This window comes from Xiphophorus maculatus, chromosome 11 (assembly GCF_002775205.1).
Source record: "Xiphophorus maculatus strain JP 163 A chromosome 11, X_maculatus-5.0-male, whole genome shotgun sequence".
Lineage (NCBI taxonomy): Eukaryota > Metazoa > Chordata > Actinopteri > Cyprinodontiformes > Poeciliidae > Xiphophorus > Xiphophorus maculatus.
The window spans coordinates 29,793,524-29,814,174 of record NC_036453.1 but is presented as its reverse complement, the minus strand read 5'-3'; the positions used below and the strand labels follow the sequence as shown (position 1 = coordinate 29,814,174).

Below are 20,651 nucleotides of genomic sequence, written 5' to 3'. Positions count from 1 at the left end.
GCTCTGACTGAATCTTTTCCATGAACATGACGTAAGTCACCTTAATATTTCTCCAAGTTTGTTTTCCAAGCATTTTTCCTAAGACTAAGAAGTACATTAATTTGAGGAGATATGGGGAAAGTGGAAATTAAAGAGAGGTAGAACAAGTATGAAATGTTTTTTCGTACCGTTTAGAGAATTAAAATAGCAAACATTCTTATATGTAGCTCTCGTTTGAGCCAAAAGGCGTCGCTGTTGTCAGACGCAAACACAATGCCAGAGAAGAAGAATATCATCAAGGAAGTGTAGCTTTCGCCTAAGGGCGATTATGTACAATTGTTTTATGAAGATAATGCATGTTCTATGACAAAAATATGTACTAGTAACTTGTAGCTGCGCGTTTCGTATGTGAATACGTATCAAAGTGAGGTTGTTGTAGAGAACCGGCGGTTAGCATTGCGTTCACTGCCATAACTATGAGCAACAAGGACAGTTCTTCATCCGCTGCAAATAAAGACAAGGACTCCACTCTTCTGCTCACTAAAGACGGCCAGCGGTATTTCGTTAGTAAAAGCGGAGCTGTGGACAGCAGAAACGTGACAACGCCGCATGAATCGGAGAACAACGTGTCCTCTTTCAGCGTGGACGATCCGGACGAAGAGAGCGACGTGCTGGACGCGTCTGATCCCAGAGAAGGCGCAGCCAGCCCGGAGGAGCTTAATGAAGAGGAGACCTCGGAGGGCGACAACGCCCCCAAACAGTGCACTTACGACGGCTGCACGGAGACCACCACACAGGTGGCCAAGCAGAGGAAGCCGTGGATGTGCAAAAAACATCGCAACAAGATGTATAAGGATAAATATAAGAAGAAGAAGAGCGACCAGGCTATGTCCAGCGGGAAGCTTGATGTAAGGGAAACAGGGTCGTTTTAAAAATTGCTAATAATTTAAGGTATTGCGGGAGTTTTTCTCTGGTTTCTGCACTCCAATGTAACATAACTTACGTCATGTTTGTGGGGATGACCAGGAAAACTCTGAGGAGCGTCCAGTGTCTGTGAACAAACAGCGCCTGGGAGCCATGGGGGACCGTCCAGCCAGACCTTCCCTTATAGAGCAAGTCCTCAACCAGAAAAGACTGGTGAGTCGTTGACCTGATTCTGCTCCCATGTGCTGAAGCATACTGTATTTTTCTCTAAACTTGCAGAATACTTTCTGGAATGTACAGGTTACTCTTCCAGAACGAATACCTACTAAAAGCTTGCTCACCTTTATTTTGCCATAAACTCTGAGAAAGTAAATTCCAGAGATTGCTTCTCAGGATTTGAAAGATAAAAGAAGAGTCTTTTTATTTTTCTTTTGGAACTTTCAGGTGACCATTCAGGAATTTAAAGGTTACTTTTCTGAATGCTACAGGCTTCTTTAATTTGTTTTTCTGAAACTTTCCTGGAACGTTCCTTTACCTAAATGGTTACCTTCCAGAATGTAGATGTTTCTTTCAAGAACTTAAACTAAAAACATCTGCTATTAATTACTACTGTGTGCTTTGCTGTGACATTGTTATTCTCATACATGTTGTCACTGTGGTTTCTCAGTTCTGTTTAATTTTTTCTCTTTCTGCAGGTATAGAAGCACACTATTAGTGTTTTCTTGTAGTGTCGCTATCACTCTTTTTCTTTTATTCTCATCTTCTCTGTTTTTAACTTTTTACACCACCTTTCTCCCTTTCTTGTTGTCTCTTTGTGTCCATTACATTTGAAAGGCACTCAAAGAAATTTCTAATAAAGGTTTTTTTCTAAATATAATCACGCATTATAGCAAAAACCTTATTGCCGCACTTATGAAAGTAAATCCAATCTTCTCCTTGGCCCCCAGACAACTGTTCTTTCTAATTGCCACACTGCCAGACCGGACACAAGAAAAAAAAAACTTTGAGGTTATTTCCCAGAACTTGAAGTTAAAATTTTTCAAACTTTGAGGTTACATTGCATCTTGGGACTTAAATGTTATTTCCAGGAAGTCTGAGGCTACTTTCTTTAAATCTAGATGTTGCTTTCCTGAAATGTAAGGTAAATTCTCTGGAACTTAAGATTTTACTTTCTTCCAACATAGAGATTGCATTTCTGAAACATTTGTTATTTTGCTTTAAATAAAAGTTGACTTCACTGTCATTCATAAGTTTTTTTCTGAAACTTGGTAACACTTTTCTAGTTGTATTGAATAAATAAAGCACTTAACCCACATTCACATATTAATATTCACAGACACACACATTCATACACCAGTATGCAGAATGGTAGACCACATGTGGCAGACCCCTGATCTACTGTATTGATGTACAGTTTTTTCCCTCTTTTTTTTCCATATTTGCATCACCAGTGTAACATGAATGTCTCTGTGTTCCAGTCTCTGCTCAGGAGTCCAGAAGTGATCCGGTTCCTGCAGCAGCAGCAGCAGCTCCTGGCTGCACAAAGCCGCAGCCAATCACAGCAGCACTTTCAGGGCTGTTGACAGTGACTAGTGTGTATTTGATAGTATTTATGATACATCACAAGGGTTGTGAAAAAATATATAAATAAGTAATTTATCCATAATTAGATGAAGCTGCTCAAAATCGGACTTTGAACTGGACAGAAAATCATTTTTAATGTGTAGGCAAAATGTTTTCTCCATTTGCTTTATGTTTTAGTTTAAAATTACTTGGTTTTACTGTCCTTCGTATTGCAGTTTTAATCAGGACATTTAATTGTAACTGTCTAATGTTTTTAAGACATTGCATCCCTGCGTTATATTTATATTGTGTCTTCTAATTGCTTATTTATCTTGTGTGTTCTTGTTCTTTCTTACTGTTTTTGTGATATTTATGTGTTGTATTATTGTGAACATCAACCTGATGTAATTCACCTGAAATGTTCAAAAACAATTGTAGCATTGCTTTAAAAGAAGTGCTGCATTTATGCAGTTTGTTTTTCCTTGCGACAATCAGTGGTCATATTTTCACCCAACAGAGTGTTACGGTTTATTTTTAAAATAACATTTTGTATGTTCTTTTCATCTTAAAGTTTAGCATAAGCTAAATTTTATCTAGATCTAAATAAGTTAACACAAGCCAAATGTGTGATGTGAAAATTATGACGTCTATGTCTGCTGAGCCTATGAAAATAAAAACATTAATACTCAGATACTGACTACAGAATGCATTTACAGTACAGATTGAGCTTTATTCTTAATAAGGGTGCTAAGGCTTCAAAAAATCCAAATGTTGGAAAAACACATGATAAAGAAAAACGTTTAATTGGAGATGTAAAAAAAAAAAACCCAGTACATTCAGTCAAACATTGGTCAAAACATGAAAATGCACCACAAATCACTATAACATAAGAGTACCTCCAAATAGATCCCATTTAGTTTTTGTACAGCTAAAGTGTCTGAACCCAGAAATGTTTCATTATGCTGAAATTATGTTGTGCCTTTACGTCATGTTAAATGCAAAAACAGTTCTAGAGTGTACCCTTAGACTCCCACAGTAGCCATAATGAGATTTGATGACATAAACCCACGGACGGAACATATGACGACCTGTGTGAAGACAGTGACCACACACTCAAAAGTGTGTGTTTGCGTTTATGTTATGATACAGAAGAGATGGGGTTGTGCGGGGATCCCATCTGCGTAAGCACCTTGTCCAGCCACTGCAGGGGTCCATGCAGGTGCACTTCTATCCAGCAGGGGGTGCTGGTCACATCTTGACGGTGGTATTCAGCACCCCAACCCTGAGGAATGGAAGTGGCCATAAATCTCAGCTGGTGGGATGGTGGTGTGGGTGCTAACATGAGGGAGAGTTACCCCACCTTGTATGTGGCAGGATCTGACATGTCTGGCAGTGGCTATAAGGTCTAAACATTTCACTGCTCAATAAATTACAACCAACAACATACAGTTCAAGCACTAACTTTTCATTCAGCTTTCAGGAAGAATTACTGGGCCTGTTCCTGCAGATGTATAATGAAAAATGAACTCTGGTACCTTGACGAAGCTCATGCGGATGGTGCACATCTTGGTGAGCTCGTAGACGACCTCGAAGCCGTGGTTGACAGACTGGGCGAGAAGCTGAGCGAACAGCTGGTTGTTGAAGATCTTGAGGCTGCAGCCGCTGGGGATCTTGCACACGGTGGTGGTGTGGAAGCCATGCTGGAAGTTACAGTTACGGCTCTGCACGAAGATGCTGCTGTCACTCAGACACTCTGCATAAACCTCCCCTCCCACGTAGTACAGATGTAAACCTGAGAAAAAGGGAAGGAAGGAGGTGTTACATTCAAGCTCGAGAACGTCCAGTATAAATAAACCACTAGAAAACTACAAGATTAATAATGTTTATGTATTCTGACATAAACATTATTATCACCAAGGAAACAGCAATAGGAGAAATGGTTATTCCAATAAATTTGGCCAATTAGTCTTAGATTCATATTTTCATGCATGAATTTAGTGGATTGCGACAAATATTTATTCATACTAATGAATTTTCATTTTTTGAAAAAGCTGATTTTTCAGTGTTCGGACAAATAAGATCAAGATTTGGTTTTTCCTGAACACTAATCAGGAATGAACTTCTAGAAAACTGCAAAAATACTAAAACACAGAGTTCCTTCCAGTCAAAAATACAGTAACACTGAATAATTACTATTTAGACTTAGACTTAGACTGACTTTATTGTCATTTTGCATGCACAGGGTGTATACAGAACGAAATTTCGTTGCATACGGCTCAGGACAGTGTTTTGAGGTTCCAATGTTGTGAGGTATTTGTTATTTGTTAAAGTGGTAATTATTTTAGAAAAAGGGAGCAAAATCCCTTCACATCATCACTCTATATTTGTTTAACAGATATACATCTCCAATATTAAATTAAATCCAGGTGGCCTATATAATTCTGATCATAAAGTTAACATCCAACAGGTTATGTTCAACCTCAGTTTGAAAATCAAAATTTGTGAAAAGACCCCTTTAAAATATTTGACTGTGTGTGTGTTCATTTTTACACATTACTTATCTTTTTTTCTTTTTGCATTACCTTGTAAATGCTCAAATAAAATTAGATTTTTTTAAGACTATATTTGGGCTATCAGACTAAAGAGGGACGAATACAATTTACTGCATTATTTGCTTTATAATTTCCCTTCCATACTACTACACTGCTTTGTGTTGGTCTGTCACATAACATCCCATTAAAATTAACTGAAGTTTGTGGGCTTAATGTAGCTGCAATGGCTGCAAATCAGCTGGAGGTACTCACCTTTGCCTATGTGCCTGCGAGTGTGCTCGATGGTGGAGTTGCGGTTGACATTGGAAAGCAGACCGAGACAGAATCGGTTCTTGTTATTGGACGGGTCTGTAAAGCCGTCAACCAAAACGCTGCGGGACGAGGCGTGGAACGTCTCCCCCACCCGGTTGTTGAGCTCGTAGTAAGCTATGGAGCACCAGTACTCAGGCTCTTCGTAACAAACAGGCCTCATATCTAAAGACAGGGTTAATTTAGGGGGGATGGTAGACTTTTAAAAAAATAATTGTGTAGATTTGAGAATGGAGGAAAATGATAAGTTACCTCTGTGTGGAGCAGAGAATGTGAGTTTTGGGGTTTCTGTGGAATTGCTTGGCTTCATATCTTCTTGAGCATTTGTCTCCATCATACTGTATGGAGGGGGAGGAGTCTCAGCTAGATTAACACAAACATCAGAAGGAGAAAAATAATCAATGCAAATTGATCAAGGTCAGAATCTTTAACAGCTGGGATTTTTGGTTCCTACCTGTGATGTGATACGGACTGCCAGGTTCTGCAGAGCTGGTGGGGGAGTTGGGGTAACTCTGTGAGGTGGGCGACTGGGCGAGGGAGGAAGTTGGAGAGGAGGAGAAGGAGGAGACGGGAAGCGGCGGGAAGGAGTCCGGGTAGGTGGCATTCTGTGGCATCAGTGGCTCGTTGTTCAGGGAGGCATTTCTGAACTTGGCCAGTAAACTGTGCTGAGGGTTGAACTCACTGTGGCGTGGAACCAGAACTGGTGGAAGCACTGATGACACAAGAGAGAGAGAGAGTTGATAAAACACCCAAAGAAGACAACACAAACTCAAAATCCACCAATAAACACAATCAGTTTATAAATCCTGTCTTTCACCAAAAACTCTGGCAGATCCTTTCTTGTACCTGGAGTCTCCACACGCCTGTAGTGGTAAGGGTTGACACAGATGTCCTTCTGTTTAGAGCCAAAGGGGAACTCGCAGCATTCAAGGGGTTTCAACTCATGGTGGGACTGCAGGTCAGGCCAGCGCCACACCCTGCAGTAGATGACATGCGGAAGACCCTTCCGGTGGGACACCTGCAGTCTCCCATCCAGCGACCGAGGAATTGTCACACACTTACCTGAAGGTTGGAATAAAAATGGAAATACATGTAAATATCTGGCTAAATGCAGACTGAAACTGAATCATTAGAGCTCAGCGATCAAGAATTATTGTAACTATTGTAGTTAGAAAAGGCGGAGCTGCTTTATAGAGACTGATATATCAATCAGCTGGGATTTTGAACTTTTATTTTCAGAGTTGTGACTTTTGGTGAGATGTTTGGTCAATTATAAAAGTTATACCTTGTAAGAAAGTCTAAATTATTACAACTTCTAACTTCTAAAGTTCTTAGAAACTCTTTAATGTGTTTTTCAGTGGTGGAAAAACTAGAAAACAAAAGTCAAATTCACATTATTTCATTGTGTTTTTTCCATTGTTTTCAATAGTATTAACTTCTCAGCTTTAGTTCCGCCTTGTATATTCATATCCCAATTTCATACCTACTTCATAAAAACCTATATCCATTCCATACCCACAAACAAATTATTACCCTCCTATGTACCACGATAAATATTAGTCTATTTATCTTGGTGATTAAGTATTTAAATGAATTAGCTACATACTTATAAAAATGCTCAAATTGTATATATATATATATATATATATATATATATATATATATATATATATATATATATATATATATATATATATATATATATATATATATACAGTATATATATATCATTAGTTACATATTATGTGTTGTTCACCTTGTATTACTTTTAAATTTCCATTGATTGTGGTTCTAATCCAGTTGTCTATTATGAAACATGACAAATTATTGGCCCTAATGATATAAACTGTGAACTAGAAATGAGTTGGACATTTTTAAACATAATTCCCTATAACTGATTATACAGAGGCACCTTCAGAAATTTCTGAAATTTCTAGCAGGGTTGGGACAACTAGTAATTTCTTGGTATCACCCTATTAAGAAAACAAAAAATGACATAAAAATAAAGAAATACTATATATAAGTGAATAAATGTAAACATGTGCTCTCCTATCATAAATTGTTTTATAAATAACATGATACCAAGAGAACTATCTGACAGGGTTTGACCAGCAATTTTGGGCAACCCCTTTCTTGTACCTGGAGTGTTCATCTCCCCTGGCGGCTGGTTGTCACTCATTGGCTGCTACCAAACCAACAAAAGACTAATACAAACTGATGCAACACTGGTTCAGAAAACCACCTGGCACAAGGCTCTCACAAAAAAAAGAGATAAAATTCTGTATGTATATTATTCTGCAGAAGGTAATGTACAGAGAAAGGCTAAGGAAATACAGAGAAAAGTCCTGAACTGGGATTTTAACTGCCTCAGTAGGCAGTGCATTATGTGTTACATATTATTACGTCAAGTTTGTAATATTATATACTTCAAACATGTGGGTTTACTAATACAAGAAGAGTTAATGGATTACAATAATATAAAATGAAACTATTCTGGCAAATATTCCAAGCTAAACTTGGGCACATCTCTTTCGATTTTATGTTTTTACAGGTAGAAGCATCATGAAACCAAGTATAAAAGTATGAAGGTCGTATTTTCTTGAGCTCATCTCGGGATTGTCTTGTGACTCCATTTATCAGCTATGAATGCTGCTTTAAGCAGCACCATAGGCTAAGCTCTTCTGTGTTTGTCAATGTGCTACTCACTGGGCTGCCCAGGGCAGCTGAGGGCTCGCTCCAGTTCCTCCATTGCTCCCTTTTTCTTCTTCAGTTTCTTCACCAGAGAATCCACGGCCTTTTCTGCCCACTTTTCCTCCTCATCTCCTTGTTTCCAGCCGAGCAGACGCTTAACTGCAGGGCTGGTGAAGGAGAACAAGGATGTAATCGACGAAGAAGAGTTCATTGTGATATGGATAAATAGCTGGTAGGATGGGCTGAGATTAGGTCCAGTTAGAAGTGCAATCGTTCCCTTGAGGCAAAGGAGTGAAGAGACAAATAACTTGCAGCCAGGACACAAGGCAAAAAAACAGAGGATGAAAGAGGTATTGTGATGAGTAAACAGAGATGTTTCTTTTAGTATTTTGCTGTAACTTCCAAGCAGCTCTGGGGGAAGGAGCTGGACTTCAGCCAACACAGTGTAAACCGTAAATCCCTTCTCTGTGTTGGCACAGATGGGATTCGGCAACTTTGGATTCAAAACCTCCTGCAGGGATAGCTTTTCCTCACGCAGCCAGACATCCAGCTCAGGTTTCAATCATCTAGCAAGAGAGAGGAGAGACTGAGTTAAGGAACATTTTTGCTAATTCAGGTGACTGGAAGCACTGTTTGTACATTGTGAGGCCAAAGAGATGTATTTGTGAAGTAGAAGAGAAGTGACTCATGCTTTGAAAAAATGTGACGCACATTTATATTCAGCACATCTGAGTGGACACTGTAGGACCACCTGTCGCTGCCTTGCAGCTGCAGGTATTTTTAGGTATGCTTCATTTAGAGACTAGAATTTATTTTTCATTCTTCTTTGAAAAACATCTCTAGATCAGTCGGATTTGACAGAATGTTATGTAAACATCTGATTCCAAGTCTTGCCACAAATTCTCAATTGGATTTAGGTCTGGTCTTTGACTGACCTTGACCTTTGCAGCACATGGATAAACTTTAATCTAAGTCATTTCTGGCTGCAAGTTTAGATTTGTTGCCCAAGTGTAAAGTGAATCTTCTGACTTGACTTGACTTTTGTAAAGTTGAGCAGTTTTTCCCTTCTGATAAATAAACCTAGTTTCTGACTTTATCCAACTCCGACTAGCTCTCCTGGATGCAGATGAAAAGCATCTGTTCTTTATGATGCTGCCACCGCCATTGTTGATAGAGAGGGGTGTGAACAGGACCTAATTCAAACCTCGGACTCAGCTCTACTGTCTGTGTGTAAATTTCGTCATGTGAACCTGACTGCTATTTTCCACTACGATTCTCCTCAGATGTCTGCATGCAGCTCAGATTGTTTGACAGCACAGACTGTACGCATCAACGGTGACAATAACAAAACCTTTTGTAACTCCAAGCACAAAGAAGATGTTGTTTTTCTCATTTGAATAATTTATGTTTTAGGAAGAACAAAATAACAAAAGTAGTTTGATTTCCTGGAGAGAAATCCCCCCATTTCATTATTTTCAACATCTGAGTAGGGAGTGTACAAGTTAGTAAGTCATCTGCCCTATCAAGATGAAGAGAGCAAATCAACTGAGCCAAAAATAGTATGAATATGGTTCAAGTACCTCGTATCCCTGGATGCGGAGAAGGCCATAACTCCCTCTCAACCTCCCTCCCCAAGCATTATGTTTTGCATGTAGGTCAAAAAATTCCATTTTGGTTTCTCTGACCAGAGCACCTTCTACCACATGTTTGCTGTGTCTGCTTTTAAAGATTGCTCCTACCTTCTTATGTCTTTCAACTCTGGCTTTTGTCTTGACACTCCACTGCAAACACCAGGTTTGCATGGCTAACAGTTATCATCAGTTTCTCCCACCTGAGCTGTGAATCTCTGCAGCTCTTCCAGAATTATCATAAGCCTCATGGCTGCTTCTCTGGTCAATGCTCTCCTTTTCTGACCTTTTAATTGAGCTGAATAAGTACGTCTTTAAGACTTTGTAGTTGTGCAACACTCTTTTGAGGTTGGATTGAACAGTTCTCTGAGATTATCAAAGATTTAGATACAGATTTATTTTGAGGCAGCAGAGTAGCAGGGACTGGATGCTAATAGATGTCACACTTTCCAGACTTTTACTTAATTGTAAAAAGAGAAAAATAAATCACAAATCACTTTCCCTTCACTTCAGTAGTATGGGAAAGGTTAAAACAGTCTGTACGGGCATTGTAGGTGGATTTCCATAATAAGGAGGCTCAATCAGCAGGGCTACACAGAGCATGCCTGTATCACAGTGGTCTTCCACATGCAACACCATATTTTTCTCAGAAGGGGAACATTAAATGCTTAACAAAACTGTCTCAGTTAGAGAAAGCCAAGATGGCCAGGCTCATTTCTAGATCCACCAACAATGAGGAATGTCCTTTCTGGCCTCTGTTTCTATGATCATGCCACTGACGCCCAGGAGCCTTACTGTCTGGCCAGAACACATCACAGAACAGGAGGGGGAGAGCGAGACAGGGAGGGAGACAGAAACACAGTCCCTGTTTGTATCTTTCTGTCCGCCTAAATAGCCACTGAGTATTACACAAATGCCCACAGCGAGGTGCGGATGTACAAAGAGAGACACTTTGATGTCCAGCCTCTAAAATATTTACACTGGAATTATCTGAGAAGATTATAACTTGCCTGCTTGTTTTTTTTTTCTCATTGTGTGGTTCAGGCTCTCAGCATTTTCACTTCATTCTTGCAATGCTGATTACAGCTTTGTTGCACATTATGCATATTGTGGGGTTTTTGTGCATTGGATGCAACTTTAGAAAAAAAAAAAAAGACGGAAATGTAAAAGATGACTTAGAATGACTTGGACCTTAATTTTAAAGGTGACTATGGTAAAATGTGTTTTTAAAAAAACTAAAGAACAGATCCACATTTGAGCAGATCTCAACAAAAAGACAGCACATCTGCGTATCTGCATACTTGTGCTTGTTGGTTGAAATGTGACCAGTTCTGTGGCCCCTGAATGGCAGACAAGCAGACAGCTGAGGAGGGATTTTTTTCTTCTTTCTTACAATGACAGCAAAGCTGCATCAGTCCGTCTCTGCTGCTGCCGCTGCTTTATGGAGCCTGGCGTCACTCAGTCTGCAGCCTCAGATAGGCTAATTACCTAATGCTTTATCACCAGTGCACCCCTTCCCAAAAAAGTAAACACGCCAGCTTCCTTTAACTATCGCTGCATCCAGTCTCTGTGCCGCTGCAGATTCCGGTTTCTGCACACACACCTTTACTCTGCGCTGGAAAATGTGACATAAAAAAAACAAAACATAAAAGAAAACATAAAGTAGCCATTCCTTCAGGTCTTATATATAATGCTTAACAACATGTCGTCACCACAGGAACGCTTTTAGAAATAAATGAAAACATTTTCATCCAAAACAGTCTAAAATTGACATCTTACATTTTTAATTACGTTGTATGTTAAGAGAAAGTTATTTTAATAGCAACCAGGATAAAAGTTGTCAGAGTAAACATCTTACGCAACTCCTAAGACAATCACAATCTTTGCGCTTTGCATCGGATGCAAATTCATAACAAACGGTAAAATGACAAAAACACTCATAACCCTCTCAGATAGTGTGTTATTTCATTTCTCACCTGTGATGTCATAGCAAGTGCACCGCTGGCTGTTAAGCGTGTGTGGAGGTTTCCGCGTCTGCAGCGGGTCAGGCCGGTGTGCTGAGGTTGTGAAGGTGTGTTTCTGTCTGCAAGTGTGTGTGCATGTGTGTGCGGAGTGGGTTGTGTCTAGGAGCGTGTGTTTACGTTGAAAAATAAAGAAAGTAGTAATACAGAAGTGCATCCAGTTAGTTCTGTTTCAAAATAAAAGTGTCAGAGAGAAACTCTGGTTGGTGGATGTAGCCTGGAAAGGAAGAATCATTTGTGGAGTACTTAGCATTTTTTGTTTAAGAAGATATATACTTGATATTGAAATCTTATCCTAAAACAATTACAAAAAGTGTCCATCTGCACTCTATGAGATGGAGGGCCAAATTTGCACCATTTTCAAACTGCAGTCAGGGACCTGCTGTACTTTGGACAATCCTGCTCTAGATGACTTCATGAACATACTTTTGTTTTATAACCTAATGCTTATAGAATGAATTAATTATATAATATTAATTCGTTCTATACGCATGGGTAAATTTTATGTATTTTTTCTTTTTATACAAATACATTTGAATTGTTTATCAAAGAGAAATACTTAAATGTACAAGAACACATTAGCCCTAGTCAATATTTAAATTGAGAATACATATTCACAGAATATTTTTTTTTGTTTGTTTTTGTTTCCAGCTCACTAAACGATGCTCACAGCTGAAACGGTGACTAACACAGTCCAGTAATTTTATTATGAAATGCCGGTGGCAGTGTCTTCCGGTGCTACGCGACCACGTTATCTCGTTTTGACGCAGGTTTCGTGGAGCTCAGAGACTCCGCTCCTCCAGCAGCCACAGCCGAGCGCCACACAGCCTCGGCGGCGTCAGCCTGGCTGGAACCGCAGCGCCTGTGTGCTGGATCCCTCCGCCTCCCCCCACCGTCCTGGAACTTTCCCAGGATTTCAGGGATTTCAGATCCTGTCCGCGCGCGCCCGTGCATCCGTGCCACCTGAGCCACGCACAGCGCGCACGTTTCCCCATTCATCACATTATACTTAATGGAGAACTAGAATCACACCTGTTCTCTTTCAGGCTATTTTAGCAAGTTTCCCAGGACAGCCAGCGATAGTTTGTCTTATTTATCAGCTATTTATAGTGTACTTCTAGTTATCGGACCTCTTATAACTACAATACATTTGTGATTATTTCTACAGAAATGAGTTGAAATGTTCATTTCTTTATCTAAAAAACTGAAATTATAGCATCATGGGACAATTTGCGTATTAGGCTCTCGCTTAACATTAACTTATAATAATAATGCAGACAAAAAACTGCACCTGTGGTGTGAAGGAATGATAAAACTGGGACTCATTTCTGCCCTCCTGCTACATAAATTCCTCCACGCTGTGAAATTTGAGTTTTCCGTTGTTGAATCAAGGTTTGCATGATCACTCATCGTTGGAAGTCACGTAGAGGTCTTTTTCATTGCGGATGGATACGATTCTTTTATTGGGAGTGCCGTGACCGGTCCAGTTAATGACGCAGACTCGGCTGGCGACAGTGAGTCTACAAGTTTGACATTTTCACAGTTTACAGCAACTGCTGCGGGACGTAACGGTACTGCCAGCACCAAGTGAAACCTCTCAGGAGACCCTTTCAGAAAAAAAAAAAAAGCTTCATTCCCCCCTCCACCAACCGTCAGGTAAATCATCCAATAACCCTATCAGCAGCGGACCGCAGAGACCTGAGTAAAAGCCGGTGTTTCCAAAGTCTCAACACAGGGAAGCAGAGGCGTCCCACGGAAAAAATGTGTTGTTTTTTTTTCTTTCACAAAAGAGCTGATTCCGGAGACAGGAAGCAAGAGCTGTGCAGATGATGATGATTCACCGCCTCTGTGTCTTGTCTGGCTGTAAGAGTGCAGACAGGGAGGACACAAACAGGATGCGCTCCCTGGGGCCCCGTGAGGCCCCAGAGACATGCGCATCAACGGGACTCGAGTTCAGGAAGAAAACAGCACTAATAAGGTTCATTTTAGAAAAAAGAAGCTACCATCTCTGGACATTTTCCACAAAATGTCAACCTGTGCATGATGTAAACCAACAAATAGGAGTAGGGATAGTCATCTAGAATTCAAAGGTTCCTTTTTGTTTTTAATTAGATAAATAAAAATACTTAGACACTCATAGATAAAACATAGAACCTAATTAGATATTTAGTAAAATTAAAATGCGAATAAGTCAGATTAGATAAATGTTGCTCTGGGGTTATAGGTACACAGTTCATGCCATTCTGAACAAAAGAGTACATCTCAATTTAGTTAAATAAAGCAAAAGACCAGGGGTAACTTCTTTGAAGAGTAAAAATGAACATAGAGGTAAAAGTCGAAATAACAGCATATAATGCAAAAGTGGAATGAGAACATATCAGAGCAAAGAGAAGGGGTCATAATGTCCTCCAGCAGCCTTAGCCATAGCAACGTAATGTCAGGATTACCTAAGCTGCTCGAACTATAGGCTTTATCAAAAACAGAACATTTTGATCCTCATCATAAAGGAAGAAAGGGTGTCTCCCTCACAATTAAAACTGGGAGCTGGTTCGACAGAAGAGGAGCCTGATAACCAAAATATCTGCCTCCCCTTCTACTTTTAGAAATTCCAGGAACAAGCAGTAAACCTGTAGACTGACAGGGAATTGGGAACATTTGGAATAATCAGATTTCTGTTGTATGATGAAGGTTGATTATCATCTTTCCTAACCCCCCCCAATTTAGGGGCAATCATTGGTTTCAAGAGACTCTTGGGACCAAAGGGTTAAGAGTATCATAATGTTGTCAATATCCTAGAGATGAAAGAAGAAAATCATAGAAACCAGTTTAATAGGGGATTTAAATGACATGTCCTGGTCAGAGATAACAGAGATTCTTTGCTGTATTATCAGAGGCCAATTTAATGCCAACCAGACCAAGTGATTGAGTTGAGCAGTTTCTTTTTCAAAGAATTTCTGACTTGTCAGAATTCAAAAGCAAAAAGAAAAGAAACCTTGTCATCCAGATTTTATGTCAAGATGACATGATTTCATAAAACACAGTAATCGGTGACCAAACACCAGCAGATTACTTGACGTTCCAGATTATTTCTGATTGTAGAAGCTTCACAATGAACTCTTCCTTTCAGACTATGAGAAGAGGCTCCAGTTCTTTTTCTCCATAGCCAAGGATATACTCTTGACATCATCTCTGGTAAAGGTGTGGCTTATTGCAAAGACAGGCGACAGCTGTAGTCCATGTCCTGGACACATGTGTAACTCTAGGTTCTGTTTTCTTTCTAATAAGAACTTTGTGGTCTTAGAGTTTTAAAAGGGATTGTCTGACACGGATTTTTGCAGTTTACTGTTAATGAATTGTTATATACTGATATAACCCAGACTGTGGAAATGGCCGAAGAAAGAAAATATCTTTTGGCGCAAAGTGGTGTTTTATTTTGTCTTAAATGACAAATGCAATGAATGTACAAATTTTTAAGATTTAAATCTGAAGTCCATCTTTGTTGGAAAATTATTAAAAACAAAAATTGATACATTTATTAAGGCTGGCCACTAATGGGCCGGAAAAAAAAATACTGACAATAAAATCAATCTCTGTTCTGTTATTTTCTGTTTAATTATGTTTCAAGTCATTCAGCCTATCAACCACATTTGTTCTTTTGACAGACACTCCACATGATCAGGTTCTTCGCACATTTTTTTACATGCAACTCTTACATTCTTAGCTGACTGAGGATAATATAAACCTCAGGAGACAACAGTACAGGATCAGTCAGACATCCTGTTTACTGTGGCAACAGAAACGCGTGTAACAGCGGCCAATAAAAAGCCAGCATCCACAAAAAAAGGCAGAACCACCAAGAATCCACAACTGTGTCATTATTTCATTTCCAATAATGTTCGGATGGAAAATTGATTTAAGCTTTGCTTTTTCTGATGATTACGTTGAACCACAGACACAGTACTCCCCCCCATGTTCACTGTAAGGCTCCATGGTCCTATAACAGGTCGTCTCTGTGACACAATGGCTTGTCCTTTTGGCTAATCAGTCTTATGTGGCGAATGCAGTTTCCAGGCTCCGGTGAAGTAGCGCAGGCGAATGAAAATCAGATCCCGTCCCATCTGCAGCCAGCTCCAAAATGGGACCAGTTTGGACCCTAAAGAGGAAAAATCAAGTCTGCACTTTCAACAGAAGTTCTTTAAAGTCAAACAGTAAAACTGTGGTGGTTTGCAGGCAATTAAAAATGACTGACAAAAGAAAAAGTAGCTAACTTGTATTAAAAAAAAACTGCAAAGGAATTCAGTTTGGGGACAAACAAGAGGTAAAGGGTGAAGATCAAATATTCATAAAAAAACCAACCTTCTATTTCTGTCCAGTTCACCGCCACTTCTGCTATGGGGATTTTAAAACACTGGGCAATGTACAGGAGCTCCACGTCAAAAGCCCTGAGAAAGCAAAGACAGATACAGAGCAGGTCTTCAGCAATAAATCCAGGTTTCACACCAGCTAAATAAAATTTTAAAAGAGAGGAAGAATAATAACAGTTCTATTGATGACTCCGTTTTATATATTCTACTGAGATTTTATTTTAATGATCTAATTATATCAAATCACTATAACACACATTGAATTACAAATTAAGTTTGTAATTATACAATAACAAAATTTGAAAATGCTTCCAGGGATTGAAGGACTTCAACACTGCACTGAATATCGACTTCTCACTTTAAATAATTCCTTTATAATTAATTAGTAGTTTGAAAAACTTGTCAAAAACCTTTCCTTTCTTACCGAGCATTTATAAATAAAAGTTAATGACCCTAACCATGTACAGATTTCCATTCTGACACACTACAGTTGGATCACTACGTGATATATTGGATTGGCAGTTTCTTACCATCGCTCTACATGGAGAGAGGAAAAGGTCTTGAGAGCAGCTTCCCGCGTGAAAAGCTTGAAGCCACATTGTGTGTCTTTGATTCCCCTCACACAGAAGAACCACACCAGGAAGTGGAAGCCATACATTAGGAATGTACGAAACACGGATCGCTGAAGAAATACAAAACTGGCAATTCATTGCTCAAAATAGACATAATTTGTTGGGGGTTTTTCCCTCTTTAAGAAGACAAAAGATTTTACCTGAGCTACGGAGTCTTTTTCTAGGTGAGCTCTGGAGCCACACAAAATGGCCAGGTTTTCCTGCAGGAAAGAAACGGCGTAAATAATCCGTGTTTTTCGAGTGTCTTCTTAAAACCTTTGTTTCACTTTTTCTTTCCACTCATTTTAGGTGTGGTACATGACTATTTTCTGAGTATTACTTTTATTTGTTTATGAAACAATTCAAGTCTGAACTGAAGGAACGGCCACAGAATAACCACTGTGGCCATTTTCTCATATCCGCTTTTGTAAAAACGTGACCCGCCAGCACTGATTTTAGTTGCTTCTGAAGAGCTTTAATATGCAGTGATAGAAGAACAGCATTTCAAACATTTATTCCAGTCTACCTGCCATTAGAGGTCATATATTTATGTTAAGAGCAGAGGTGACATCACATTGTGTGCAATGGAGCACTATCTGAAAATAAGATTTTAAACAAAGGTTACGGCGTTCACATTTCAAACTGCTTTTAGCATCTTATATTAACAATTAGGGTAATTTCTGCTGGTTTTTCTGAACCACAGATGTGTCATAATAAACAGTTGTTCTTAATGTTACTCTTTGATTTTGCTTTAGACTTCTCCCACTGATACGGACAATACAATACATTCAGTTTTCTTAATTCTGTAACATCCACACTAAAGAGGTTTACAGATTAGATTAAGCTGAAAATTTCTGTATTTACATTACCAATCACTTTCTGGAGAAATACCCAGAAACATATTAATAATTTTAGAACCAATGAGGTGATTCTTATTTGTTGGCTGATAATGAGACATGCAGTAGATGATAGTACTTCTCATGTTTTACCTATTTTGAACTGAGGACATTACTTTTACATGGTATTGATTTGATGGAAAAAATTATGAGTTTTTATCTTGTAACCAAGTTGCTATGTATTGCAAATTTTTTTGCCCAGGTCCCTCTTCAAAATGAGATCTAGATCTCAACGGGGTTTACCTGGTTAAATAAAGGAGAAAAAAAAATGTAAAAAAAATAAATAAAAATTTATGGTTGAAAAACATATTTCACACTTTACTTGTCCACTGCCATGTCTTTTTAAGCATGTGCTATATAATATATGGAAAAGAGCCAGAATTCAAAGAGAAACATTGAGTAACTTTAAAAAGTCTGGAGGACAACTGATAAAAACACAGTACTGTACATTTTATAAGAAACTGTATAGGACACGTAAAATAAAAACCCAACTGGTCCGGTGTTGAGGTCTTTCAGTCCAGCCTCCACTTTCTCAAGATCAGAAAACTTTGTGGCTCCATCAGCATCTGCCATCAGTATGAGTTTCCCTCTGGAGCTCAGAGTTCCCTTTAGGAGCAGCAGAGAGACTCCAACATTAGTAATAGCAACGCAAAATCAAACCATGTCAGTTACTTCAGAAAAATAAAAAATAAAAACAAATCTGCAGCCCACAGTCTCACCATTCTCACAGCTCCTCCTTTCCCCCTGTTCTTCACCAGTGTCAGGACCCTCACTTTATCTGCACTGTATTTGTTGGTATAACGCAAAGCAACCTGGCAGAGCATCACAAAAACCTCCCCGCTTTAAACGACATCACTGAGCAAAGTAGAGCAGAACTCATGGGAGCATATTAAAAAATATGATTCAAACCATTACCTCTGTGGTTTTGTCTCTGCTGCCATCATCGACCACAATGACCTCATAGGTGAAAGAGGGGTTTTGTTTCTGCAGTGAGATAATAAGAGGGATTTTCACGACGATGCTTTTATTCGGACTAATGCTGCCACCTAGGGGTATCCGTTGGAAATAAAGCCCACATCCTGAAATGAGAGCTTTTAGAAGATGCTCTCCTACTCTTAGAACTCTTTGTAAGTTATAATCTACAAAAAGTCTCTGAATCTTTTAAATAAACTGTTTTCTTATGAGAAATGAAAAAAAATTGTACTAACATAGAATGCTGAGTAGAACAATTAAATTGGTCTACTGACCCATGTAAGATGCATGAAAAAAAATGTGTATCAAAAACTAAGCACAGAATAAAAGAATGGTGCTGCCATAAAACTTGCACATTACATGTTAGTAAGTACAACAAGACTTTTCATATGTTCATATTTTTACTCACTTGTCTATTTTCCAAGTACTGCATTGCTTCATCAAGCATCACAGGCACTGAAATCAAAGAAAGATGCAAGACCTTTCAGTTTTCCATGACATGAAACCTAGCTGATGAAGTCTGATGCATTATTGGGAGTTTCCCAGTTGTTAGTGAAGGCCAGCTATTCGGTTTAATGATTTAGATTTCATTGAAATTATAAATCACATTAAAGACTACTTCCTCAATTTATTTATTTTGCTACTGCAGAAACAGTCCCTGACAGAAAAGCAGGGATAACTCACTTCGGAGCTCCTCGTTGTAGGCAGGTATCACCACAGAAAGCTCTCTGGAAAATGGATCATGCAGACTCGGGAAGGGTTTGCGCTCTCCTGTGGCTGTGAGGAAGTATTTCTCATTCTCGTGGCAAGTCAGGTTCACCATCCCTGCAGTCAGATGTGCGACTACAAGCAACTAAATTGGGATAAATATGGTAATGAATCTCATCTTATGTTAGCAACATGCCTTCCATTACATGTTTTGTACACATACGTTTGAAGTTACCATGTGTTCTGAGAACAGCAATATAATGTTTGAGGATTTTCTTCATATTAAGGCAAACAATATTGTTACATTATACAGACTGGACATTTTTTAAACAATACATTATAAGTTTATTTTAATCTTATTTGTTGGTTTGAAACATTTATGACTTCTAGGTAGGCTTTGTATAACATTTGACTAAATACTTAGCAAACCCTGCTAAGCTCAGCTTATGAGTATGCCTTATGGTATGTTGTGTGTGCTCAATATAAAATGGGTAAAAAAGAAAACAAATTGAGAGTTAAACTTGATCCAATCTTGGCAAAAACTATAGTTGATAAAGGAAAAATACATGTTCAACTAAACACAATTTAAAGCAGTCATAATCCTCTTCCAATTCAATCACAGTGGTGGAGTGGCATCATGTGTTCTGTCCATATTAACACTTGCTGACTCGATCTAACCGTAAGGCTGCAGTAATTATGCTTACAGGGCTAAAACACTGATTTCTAACCAGCTTCATTACAAGTCACTCCTCATGACCTGGACTCATTGTACATTATAAACTGAAAAGGTTAAGTCAGTCTTCATTTTGCCCAAGACTGTCAATTAAAAGTACAAAGACTGTAAGACTGTAGCCAGCTTCTTGCATCACATTTTAATCAATAAATTCTTGACATGTTCAACCGCATCAACGTCAAATATTACTCACCACAATCAAACCGAGAGCTGCCAAAGCAAAAAGAACTTGGACTATATCACAGAGGATATCCATTTTCCTTAAAGCAGCCTTTGACAGGCCACCTGGACAGGTGGCTAGCTGAAAGGCTAGCTTGTTTCCTTGATATTTGAATTGAAACCTTGCAGCCGGTGCTCCAGTTTCAACCTACCTACATGAAAACGCAAGCTTACAATAAGTCGTTCACAGTGAAAACGATGAACAACTCGTCATACGTCCAATATTCTGTGGACAGATGAACTCTGCTTCCAATCACAACTGAACACAGCGGCGACACGGAAGTCGCTGTTGTTTCTCGACACATCATCAGTTTGAGACAAGAAGGAACCGCGTCGCTCCTAGACAGGCAGCAGTCACGAAACACTACCACCTACTGGTAAAAGGTGGAAACGACGGCAATTATTTATACGGTAATTGCTTTAAGGCAATACAGCTTTTACTGCTGAGCGCAATTCTTGGAGAGTGTAATTCTTGTTTAAT

General features: G+C 39.0%; 3 protein-coding genes across 4 annotated transcripts; 1 reads left to right on the top strand and 2 right to left on the bottom strand.

The window, feature by feature from the left end:
* The first annotated feature begins 259 nt into the window (after window positions 1-259).
* rfxap (regulatory factor X associated protein) lies at window positions 260-3,157 on the top strand. The gene is made up of 3 exons (XM_014472284.2): window positions 260-887; window positions 1,006-1,116; window positions 2,382-3,157. The coding sequence occupies exons 1-3, from the start codon at window positions 456-458 to the stop codon at window positions 2,484-2,486; spliced, it is 648 nt and encodes a 215-aa protein (XP_014327770.1). The 5' UTR covers window positions 260-455; the 3' UTR covers window positions 2,487-3,157.
* A 94-nt stretch (window positions 3,158-3,251) lies between these two features.
* Window positions 3,252-11,744, bottom strand: smad9 (SMAD family member 9). 2 transcript variants are annotated; one of them, XM_023342667.1, is made up of 9 exons: window positions 11,623-11,744; window positions 11,135-11,261; window positions 8,034-8,584; window positions 6,174-6,389; window positions 5,782-6,039; window positions 5,580-5,690; window positions 5,271-5,492; window positions 4,002-4,258; window positions 3,252-3,748 (listed from the first exon to the last, which is right to left on the bottom strand). In XM_023342667.1, the coding sequence occupies exons 3-9, from the start codon at window positions 8,227-8,229 to the stop codon at window positions 3,605-3,607; spliced, it is 1,404 nt and encodes a 467-aa protein (XP_023198435.1). In that variant the 5' UTR covers window positions 8,230-8,584; window positions 11,135-11,261; window positions 11,623-11,744; the 3' UTR covers window positions 3,252-3,604. The 2 variants fall into 2 exon arrangements, with proteins under 2 accessions (XP_023198435.1, XP_005808488.1); XM_005808431.2 differs by lacking the exon at window positions 11,135-11,261.
* A 3,510-nt stretch (window positions 11,745-15,254) lies between these two features.
* Window positions 15,255-20,468, bottom strand: alg5 (ALG5, dolichyl-phosphate beta-glucosyltransferase). The gene is made up of 10 exons (XM_005808433.3): window positions 20,145-20,468; window positions 19,195-19,363; window positions 18,920-18,966; window positions 18,454-18,522; window positions 18,258-18,350; window positions 18,031-18,144; window positions 16,804-16,863; window positions 16,562-16,713; window positions 16,024-16,109; window positions 15,255-15,820 (listed from the first exon to the last, which is right to left on the bottom strand). Exons 1-10 carry the CDS (start codon window positions 20,205-20,207, stop codon window positions 15,705-15,707), a joined length of 969 nt encoding a protein of 322 aa, XP_005808490.1. The 5' UTR covers window positions 20,208-20,468; the 3' UTR covers window positions 15,255-15,704.
* Window positions 20,469-20,651: the final 183 nt, after the last annotated feature.